Source organism: Labrus bergylta, chromosome 12, assembly GCF_963930695.1.
Source record: "Labrus bergylta chromosome 12, fLabBer1.1, whole genome shotgun sequence".
In the NCBI taxonomy this organism is placed as follows: domain Eukaryota; kingdom Metazoa; phylum Chordata; class Actinopteri; order Labriformes; family Labridae; genus Labrus; species Labrus bergylta.
The window spans coordinates 420,245-430,244 of record NC_089206.1 but is presented as its reverse complement, the minus strand read 5'-3'; the positions used below and the strand labels follow the sequence as shown (position 1 = coordinate 430,244).

The 10,000-nt window shown below is 46.3% G+C and overlaps 1 protein-coding gene across 1 annotated transcript in view; it reads right to left on the bottom strand.

Moving 5' to 3' along the window:
• plxna3 (plexin A3) overlaps positions 1-9,994 on the bottom strand; it is a 25,662-nt gene extending 15,668 nt beyond the window's left edge. The window contains exons 1-4 of the mRNA XM_065961623.1: positions 9,536-9,994; positions 8,933-9,089; positions 8,737-8,836; positions 8,426-8,540 (exon numbers count right to left, since the gene is read on the bottom strand). Coding sequence (XP_065817695.1) covers positions 8,426-8,540; positions 8,737-8,836; positions 8,933-9,089; positions 9,536-9,562 — 399 coding nt within the window. The 5' untranslated portion in view covers positions 9,563-9,994. The remainder of the gene's footprint in view (positions 1-8,425; positions 8,541-8,736; positions 8,837-8,932; positions 9,090-9,535) is intronic.
• Between the last annotated feature and the right edge of the window lie 6 nt (positions 9,995-10,000).

The following is a 10,000-nucleotide window of genomic DNA, read 5'->3' as shown; positions in this document are numbered from 1 at the left end:
CTGTCCTCTCTCTCTCTCTGGTTTCAGACTCTATCCACTGTCCTCTCTCTCTCTGGTTTCAGACTCTATCCACTGTCCTCTCTCTCTCTGGTTTCAGACTCTATCCACTGTCCTCTCTCTCTCCCTGGTTTCAGACTCTATCCACTGTCCTCTCTCTCTGGTTTCAGACTCTATCCACTGTCCTCTCTCTCTCTGGTTTCTGACTCTATCCACTGTCCTCTCTCTCTGGTTTCAGACTCTATCCACTGTCCTCTCTCTCTGGTTTCTGACTCTATCCACTGTCCTCTCTCTCTGGTTTCAGACTCTATCCACTGTCCTCTCTCTCTCTGGTTTCTGACTCTATCCACTGTCCTCTCTCTCTCTCTGGTTTCAGACTCTATCCACTGTCCTCTCTCTCTCTCTGGTTTCAGACTCTATCCACTGTCCTCTCTCTCTGGTTTCAGACTCTATCCACTGTCCTCTCTCTCTGGTTTCAGACTCTATCCACTGTCCTCTCTCTCTCTGGTTTCAGACTCTATCCACTGTCCTCTCTCTCTGGTTTCAGACTCTATCCACTGTCCTCTCTCTCTCTCTGGTTTCAGACTCTATCCACTGTCCTCTCTCTCTGGTTTCTGACTCTATCCACTGTCCTCTCTCTCTGGTTTCAGACTATATCCACTGTCCTCTCTCTCTCTGGTTTCAGACTCTATCCACTGTCCTCTCTCTCTGGTTTCTGACTCTATCCACTGTCCTCTCTCTCTGGTTTCAGACTCTATCCACTGTCCTCTCTCTCTCCCTGGTTTCAGACTCTATCCACTGTCCTCTCTCTCTCTGGTTTCTGACTCTATCCACTGTCCTCTCTCTCTGGTTTCAGACTCTATCCACTGTCCTCTCTCTCTCTCTGGTTTCAGACTCTATCCACTGTCCTCTCTCTCTCTGGTTTCTGACTCTATCCACTGTCCTCTCTCTCTCTCTGGTTTCAGACTCTATCCACTGTCCTCTCTCTCTCTGGTTTCAGACTCTATCCACTGTCCTCTCTCTCTCTGGTTTCTGACTCTATCCACTGTCCTCTCTCTCTGGTTTCAGACTCTATCCACTGTCCTCTCTCTCTCTGGTTTCTGACTCTATCCACTGTCCTCTCTCTCTCTCTGGTTTCAGACTCTATCCACTGTCCTCTCTCTCTGGTTTCTGACTCTATCCACTGTCCTCTCTCTCTGGTTTCAGACTCTATCCACTGTCCTCTCTCTCTCTCTGGTTTCAGACTCTATCCACTGTCCTCTCTCTCTGATTTCAGACTCTATCCACTGTCCTCTCTCTCTCTCTGGTTTCAGACTCTATCCACTGTCCTCTCTCTCTCTCTGGTTTCTGACTCTATCCACTGTCCTCTCTCTCTCTGGTTTCTGACTCTATCCACTGTCCTCTCTCTCCCTGGTTTCAGACTCTATCCACTGTCCTCTCTCTCTCTCTCTGGTTTCAGACTCTATCCACTGTCCTCTCTCTCTCTCTCTGGTTTCTGACTCTATCCACTGTCCTCTCTCTCTCTGGTTTCTGACTCTATCCACTGTCCTCTCTCTCTCTGGTTTCTGACTCTATCCACTGTCCTCTCTCTCTCCCTGGTTTCTGACTCTATCCACTGTCCTCTCTCTCTGGTTTCTGACTCTATCCACTGTCCTCTCTCTCTCCCTGGTTTCTGACTCTATCCACTGTCCTCTCTCTCTCTCTGGTTTCTGACTCTATCCACTGTCCTCTCTCTCTCTCTGGTTTCAGACTCTATCCACTGTCCTCTCTCTCTCTCTGGTTTCAGACTCTATCCACTGTCCTCTCTCTCTCTGGTTTCAGACTCTATCCACTGTCCTCTCTCTCTCTCTGGTTTCAGACTCTATCCACTGTCCTCTCTCTCTCTGGTTTCAGACTCTATCCACTGTCCTCTCTCTCTCTCTGGTTTCTGACTCTATCCACTGTCCTCTCTCTCTCTCTGGTTTCTGACTCTATCCACTGTCCCCTCTCTCTCTGGTTTCAGACTCTATCCACTGTCCTCTCTCTCCCTGGTTTCAGACTCTATCCACTGTCCTCTCTCTCTCTGGTTTCAGACTCTATCCACTGTCCTCTCTCTCCCTGGTTTCAGACTCTATCCACTGTCCTCTCTCTCTCTGGTTTCTGACTCTATCCACTGTCCTCTCTCTCTCTCTGGTTTCAGACTCTATCCACTGTCCTCTCTCTCTCTGGTTTCTGACTCTATCCACTGTCCTCTCTCTCTCTCTGGTTTCAGACTCTATCCACTGTCCTCTCTCTCCCTGGTTTCAGACTCTATCCACTGTCCTCTCTCTCTCTGGTTTCTGACTCTATCCACTGTCCTCTCTCTCTCTCTGGTTTCAGACTCTATCCACTGTCCTCTCTCTCTCTGGTTTCTGACTCTATCCACTGTCCTCTCTCTCTCTCTGGTTTCTGACTCTATCCACTGTCCTCTCTCTCTCTGGTTTCTGACTCTATCCACTGTCCTCTCTCTCTCTCTGGTTTCAGACTCTATCCACTGTCCTCTCTCTCTCTGGTTTCAGACTCTATCCACTGTCCTCTCTCTCTCTGGTTTCTGACTCTATCCACTGTCCTCTCTCTCTCCCTGGTTTCTGACTCTATCCACTGTCCTCTCTCTCTGGTTTCTGACTCTATCCACTGTCCTCTCTCTCTCTGGTTTCTGACTCTATCCACTGTCCTCTCTCTCTCCCTGGTTTCTGACTCTATCCACTGTCCTCTCTCTCTCTCTGGTTTCTGACTCTATCCACTGTCCTCTCTCTCTCTGGTTTCTGACTCTATCCACTGTCCTCTCTCTCTCTCTGGTTTCTGACTCTATCCACTGTCCTCTCTCTCTCTCTGGTTTCAGACTCTATCCACTGTCCTCTCTCTCTCTGGTTTCAGACTCTATCCACTGTCCTCTCTCTCTCTCTGGTTTCAGACTCTATCCACTGTCCTCTCTCTCTCTGGTTTCAGACTCTATCCACTGTCCTCTCTCTCTCTCTGGTTTCTGACTCTATCCACTGTCCTCTCTCTCTCTCTGGTTTCTGACTCTATCCACTGTCCTCTCTCTCTCTGGTTTCAGACTCTATCCACTGTCCTCTCTCTCCCTGGTTTCAGACTCTATCCACTGTCCTCTCTCTCTCTGGTTTCAGACTCTATCCACTGTCCTCTCTCTCTCTGGTTTCAGACTCTATCCACTGTCCTCTCTCTCTCTCTGGTTTCTGACTCTATCCACTGTCCTCTCTCTGCATTAAAGGCACAAAAAGCCCAAAATAAATCTTTAAAAAAACATGTTATGGTCCTCTGAGATGGCGTTCAATGACGGTACGCGTTGTAACCCGACTTCCTCCCAGGTTAACTCTGCACACTAGCTTAGAGATTCGGGCCTCACTACCTGCAGACGGCGCACATAAAAAATAACAACAAGGAGGCGCTGATAGCTTATTGGTTGAGAAGAAGCCGTGGTCCTCCGGGCTCGAGTCAGATCTGTGGCTTTTTTTTTTTTTTTTTTTTTTTTTTTTTAACTTTTATTCACCAAAACGTGCACACACACAACAACAAAAAAAAGAGATACAAACAAGAGGGGAACTGTGGTATGATACAGTTTTGCAAGCAGATTTAGACAAAAACAAACAAACAAACAAACAAACAAACAAAACAAAACAAAAGGAAAAGGGTCAGTAAATAAAATGAATGAATTAGAAAGAGGGACAAAATAAGTGAATGAGCAAACAGGAAAAAGAAAATGGGGACAGTATAGTAACACAATTATGTAAAATAAAACTGGTGGGATAGGTTGTACACATGGTGACCATTTTTGGTGTTATTTGTTTGTTTTTGTTTCTACTGATTGTAAATTATATTTAAATTGTTGTATTGATTTCGTCTCTCCTCGTCGTTTACCTGCCTGGTTCTGCTGTGTCTCATTGAATTGAACATTTTGACCCCTGAGTGTAAATGTCAAGCCACAATTTGTTGTCAGCTCTTAAATCAGCTCGTTGTCGCTTCACATTTACAAACAAACAACAAACAAACAAATGAGAAAATACAAAATCCAGCAGATATTGGATTTTTGGAAAAGTCATTATAGATTATTACAAATCCCTCAGAAGCCTGTTTGTAGTCTGTCGCTCTGTAACACACAAACACACACACAAACACACACACACACACACACACACACACACACACACGGAGCCAGATAGCTTATCACAGTCTGTCATCGCTGACGGAGGACTGAGACACAGTTGGAGTGAGAGCGTTCAGTAATGGGCAGCTGCTGACAGATCCCAGCTTTGAACTTCCTGAGGCTGCACACGCACGCACACACACACACACACACACACACACACACACACACACACACACACACACACACACACACACACACACACACACACACACACACACACACACACACACACACACACACACTTTGTCTCTCAGTGGGGTGAAACCTTTATTAACGAGCATCACCGTGGTAATTAATTGCCTTGTGACTGACAGGAAAGACCGTTAGCTCCACAGGAAGGGGACCAGAGCACAGCAGACACCAGCGGGGACTGTGTGTGTGTGTGTGTGTGTGTGTGTGTGTGTGTGTGTGTGTGTGTGTGTGTGTGTGTGTGTGTTAAGTCGCCTTATGGGGACACATTACAGACTTCAGACCTGCTAATTGGGGTCTTCTTGTGCAACAAGGTAAAAATAAAAAGCTTTGTCCCCTGTTAGGAAAATATATATTTTTTTGTTTAGTGGGAAACTTTAGGACATGTTGGTTGTTTTAAGGGGGGGGGGGGTGCATTAGTTAGGCTGAGCGCCCCTTGTACACAGTCTATAGTCCTTATGGTTAATGGACTTGATCTTGTATATTTATTTTCTAGTCTTCTGACTACTCAAAGCACTTTTACACCGCAGGTCACCTGTTTAGAGACGACCGACTCTACCAACTGAGCCCTGCTGCAGGGCTACCAGGAGAGGGTTGCTCTCCAGTGCTGGGAGAAGAGAGTCTATGTAAGAGGTTTCAGCGGCTTACTTTTTCTTGGTTTCATATCGGGGAACTATGCCGTGATTTGCAGAACAATCCGTTTAGCGCCCTCTGCAGACTCATCCTGGGATTACTCCAACATACGCTGAAACTTTGCCCACGTTTAGTTTGCACATCCAGCATTGTAACTCTATCGGTCCTGGGGGGACAGGGCTTTCTCCATTGCTGCTCCCACCCTCTGGAACTCTCTCCCAAATAACATCCGAGACTCCCCCACACTCACCTCCTTCAAGAAATCCCTCAAAACTCACCTCTTCATCACTACCTACAACCACTAACTCCCCCCCACATTACTTCTTTGTTGTACTGTCCTCGTCGTCTTTATAAAACCAATGTATTATTATTATTATTATTACAATATGTGAGTTTATAAATGAGGATCAGCAGAATAAGTCAACTTTAAAGACATACTTAAAAGTTTTAGACCCTGTTGATTGGACGGATGTTCGTTTCACATAACGGGACATGAAGACTCATGGAAGGCTGAATTTAACTCCTGTTGTCAAACTTGTTTTCTCGTGTTGACGCAGCGAATAAATAAATTTATTTTTACAAGTTGACTTCACCGTCTCACAGATACACATCTTTTGTTTTGTGCAACTCAAACAATAAAAAGGTTATTTTCTCTTTCCCTGTTATGTAAAGACTCTCTCTCTTCTTCTTCTTCTTCTGCAGCTGCGGCTCGGCGTCTTATCTTTCCTCTCTGCTGACAGAAGAGTTTTTATTTTCAGCTGACGATGAGACAGATCATCAGAGCAGCGTCCTTGCCGTTACAGTTACTGTTAGAAGAGGACTTTTATTTTGAAAGGGTCCTGGTTGGAAAAAGGTTAATCCCTCCTTCTCTCGCTCACCCTCTCCTCTCTCTCTCTTTCTCTCTCTCTCTCAGCCTAATTGCCCCGTAATTAACATTAATTGCTGTGATTGGACACTTTCATGTCAATTAAGTGGCTATTCATCTCCTATTAACCAATTAGCCAATCAGAGGTTGTTACTGTCAGCCTGTAATGACACCGAGCACCAATCACGTCAACGAGACGCCCAAACGCAGCGATCTCTCGCTCGCTCGCTCTCTGCTAACGAGATAACGAGCAGGCTGAGAGCAGCTCGTTAACACTCTGAGGAGTCACCTGTTACCTCAGACAGGAAGTCTTCTCTGTTTGTTTACACTCTGTCTGATACAGATCTGAGATGTGACCCCACACATTAAAGCAACCAATCAACCGACATTTCTCAGAGCTCAGTATCGACTCACATTCAGAGGATTCTCTTTCAAATATCAAACATTAGGAAAAGAGCGCCGGTGACGTCGACAGCGTCTTTCTGAAAGGTTGGAAGATTTACAACTCGAAAAAAGGTGAAGCGCCTTCTGTCCGGGCGGCCGCCTGCTCCTGCTGCTGCTGCAGACGCTCCTTCCTCAATTGGGAACAATTAAAAAAAGACTCCAGCGCTCAGAAAAAAACAGCACATGGTGGACGGCGCCTTAAAGGGACACTTCACCACGAAACATGAATCTGTGTTGACATTGGGTCATATATGTAGAAATGTGAAATACATTTTGAAGTTGGAGCCTTCTTGGACGTGAAAAGGCAGAAAGTGTCTTTTTGGCTCATGTGGATGAAAGACACCAAATCCCAGAATGCACAGCACTGCAGGCCACTCCCACTAAGGTCCTCTATTTCAGAATCAGAATCAGAAAAACTTTATTAATCCCAGCGACAGCAGCAGCCAAGACACAAGACCGGCCTGTCGGCAGCAGCCGTCTCATTAAGTTTGGATTCTGGGAGTGAGTTCCCGCCCACTGATCTGTGATTGGTCTGTAGCTTCAGTGGTTGAAAATATGAGGAACTAGCGTTGTAGTTTCGCAAAAATCATCATTTTGCGTCATCAGAAGCTCCTTTTCAGACTCAGAAATACAAAGATTTCTCATCTCAGGGGAAAATGAGGGCGGGATGCACGACCATTCAAAAATACTACCAGGTTTCTAATGAAACAAAGATTAATGCTAATGGGTGAAGTGTCCCTTTAATGTCATAGAAGTCAGTAGGTGGTTAGAGATGATGTCCAGTTACCGATGTTAAATAAAGAAAAAGGAGAAACAAGGTTCAGACTAACTTCTGAGTTTAATGTCCTCCTTCTCTATCGAGGAATCCTGTTTGTCTTTGTTTTGTTTTGTTTCTTCACTATCGTCTCGCTCCCGCTGCTTCTGTCATCGTGCCTCATATCAGAGGTGTTAAAGCATCGCCTGTTTTTTTGACCCTCAAACTGTCTCTGAATGAAACCAGATAACGAGCTGTTTATGAGCCGGGCGACGGGCCGAGCGGACGGGGAGCGAGCGAGCACAGTGTTTGACAGTTATCCTCGCCTGCAGATCCGTCAGGTTCACAGAGTCGGTATAGACGGCGCCGTGTGCTCGCCCTGCAGGGGGGAACTCTTCTCTGACTGTCAGCTGACCAACACTCTGATGTTTCTCTGACTGAATTCTCAAATCATCGCCGATCGTTCACTCAAAGCATTTCTGGAAAAAATAACCCTGAGCTGAGACGTGAAACACAAAAAGCTTCACAGCTCGTCTCTTCATGAGAAAGATAAAAAACATTTAAACACTTCTTACATCATCAGAGTTTGATTTGACTTTGTTCTCTGAGATAACGTCCTCATCCTCCTCTCAGCTTCTTAAATCACATCTGTCACCGAGTCCTTGAACACATCAGCAAAGAGAGTGTGTGTGTGTGTGTGTGTGTGTGTGTGTGTGTGTGTGTGTGTGTGTGTGTGTGTGCCCTTCACTGTTGACCTGAAGCTTTACTGTTGTTTACTGAACCGTGTAATAACAGAGAGAGCAGCTCTGACCTTCATCGCCACTCGCTCGACTCGAGTCTTCCTCGTCACATCGTCGTTCACAGAAGGAAATGTTAAAAAACTACAAAGAACTACAAACATTAACCTGCTTAACCCAGCCTGCTTAACATCTTTCTAAAACATTGTGAGATTATGAAACATGCTTCAGTGATGTTTTCCCAAATGATTGTTTTCTTTTTCTTTTTCAAAATACCTCACCTCTCAAAGAACGCCAATTAAATACTTAGTTATGATACGTTTTGAAGGTGAATCTTTATCGATACATTTGTGGACGACGTGGTTGTAAAAATATCGTTTTTGTGGGTTTCTGGTTTTAAAGTCGTGCAGATAAATCCGGATTATTTTAATCCCTGAGTATCGGCTGCAGGAGAACCCTGCCCTTATCAGAAGGTCATGTTAAAGCCTGATTGTAGCCTGTGAGGCAAGACTCAGGGTGAAATTAATGGTCCCTCTGTGTGTGTGTGTGTGTGTGTGTGTGTGTGTGTGTGTGTGTGTGTGTGTGTGTGTGTGTGTGTGAGTGTGTGTGTGCGTGTGTACCTCCATGTTGCTGACTCGACCCTCCTGGAATGAGCAGTCCTGCAGGTTGTTGGTGCAGACATGACGATATTTACACCAATGACACGGGAACACGCTGCTGACACAGGACGTGCACCTGAGAGACGAAAAGAAGGGCAAAAAAAACAAAGAACATTACAGAATGTTTATTTACATTTTCCCTCTTCTTCAGCCTCAGTGAGGAGGAGAGGGAGCAACGATTCAAAGCTTTTGTTGGGACTACTTTGATGGATACACATGCAGGATAAGGAAAGGAAACAAGGAGATATAAGAGGAGATGAGGCCAGACTTACGAGTTGAGCACAGAGCAGTTGTAGAAGAGGAAGTTGGTGGTGATGAACTGATGTCCGGTCTCTGTGGAGCGAAGGCTGAGCTGGACGACTCGTTTCTCTCCTGCAAATCAAAAATCACACAATCAATGTTTCAACGCCGTCATGTCCCAACGCTCGCTCTATCGTCATGGAGATGAGAGGTGTGTGTGTGTCTTACCGTAGGAGTGTGTGTTAGTCGGCAGGTCTTTCAGTGAAGGCGACAGACACATCACCTGACCTTTAGCCAGCACCTCTCCAGGTGTTTCACTCAGGTCCTCAAAGACGCAGGACACGCCCCCAGAGAGCGCCGGGACGTTCTGCACCCGGATGGTTAACTACAGAGAGAGAGAGAGAGAGAGAGAGAGAGACACAGTGAGTGTGTGTGTGTGTGATAATAATAATGTATACTTTATTGATCCCGCGAGGGGAAATTCATTTCTACACTCTGTCTAGTTAACATGCTACACACACAACAGAGAGGTCTCAGAGTGAGGGGGCTGCCCACAGTGGGCGCTCCTGAGCTGGTGGGGGGGGTTAGGTGCTTTGCTCAAGGGCACCTCGGCAGTGCTCAGGAAGTGGCCTGGCACCTCTCCAGCTACCAGGCCAATTTCTGGACTTGAACCAGCGACCCTCCGATTCCCAACCCAAGTCCCTACAGACTGAGCTACTGCCACCCCTACTGTGTGTGTGTGTGTGTGTGTGTGTGTGTGTGTGTGTGTGTGTGTGTGTGTGTGTGTGTGTGTGTGTGTGTGTGTGTGTGTGTGTGTGTGTGTGTGTGTACCTGTGTTGCCGGGGAGGTGACGGACATGTTGCTAGGGGTAACAGTGATGTCGACACATTGGTCCAGTCGGGTGTTGAAGTGCTGAGGCTCCTCCCACTTGTCGCATGCTTCCTGTCTGGAACACCTGGAGAGGTCAAAGGTCAACACAGGGTCAAACTGACTGTTTACACACGTCTGATAAACGACAGTAAACACGTGATCTGCAGAGTCCCTCTGCACCTTTAAGTAAAAGCTAAAGACCCAGCTCTTTATGAACACCTAGGACCTGCCCACACTGATCACATGATGAAGTCACGTCCAATCAGAGTGAGTCTCTCTCCAATCTGCTTGGACTCTGTGTTGGTTTCTCGTCTGCCGGCTGCTGTGTCTCTCTGCACGCTGAACAGCTCTGGGTTTGATTAATTCAAGAATTAAGCAGAATCAGAAAGTGTGTCAGCTGTTATCAGAGCTGTGCAGGTGGAGCAG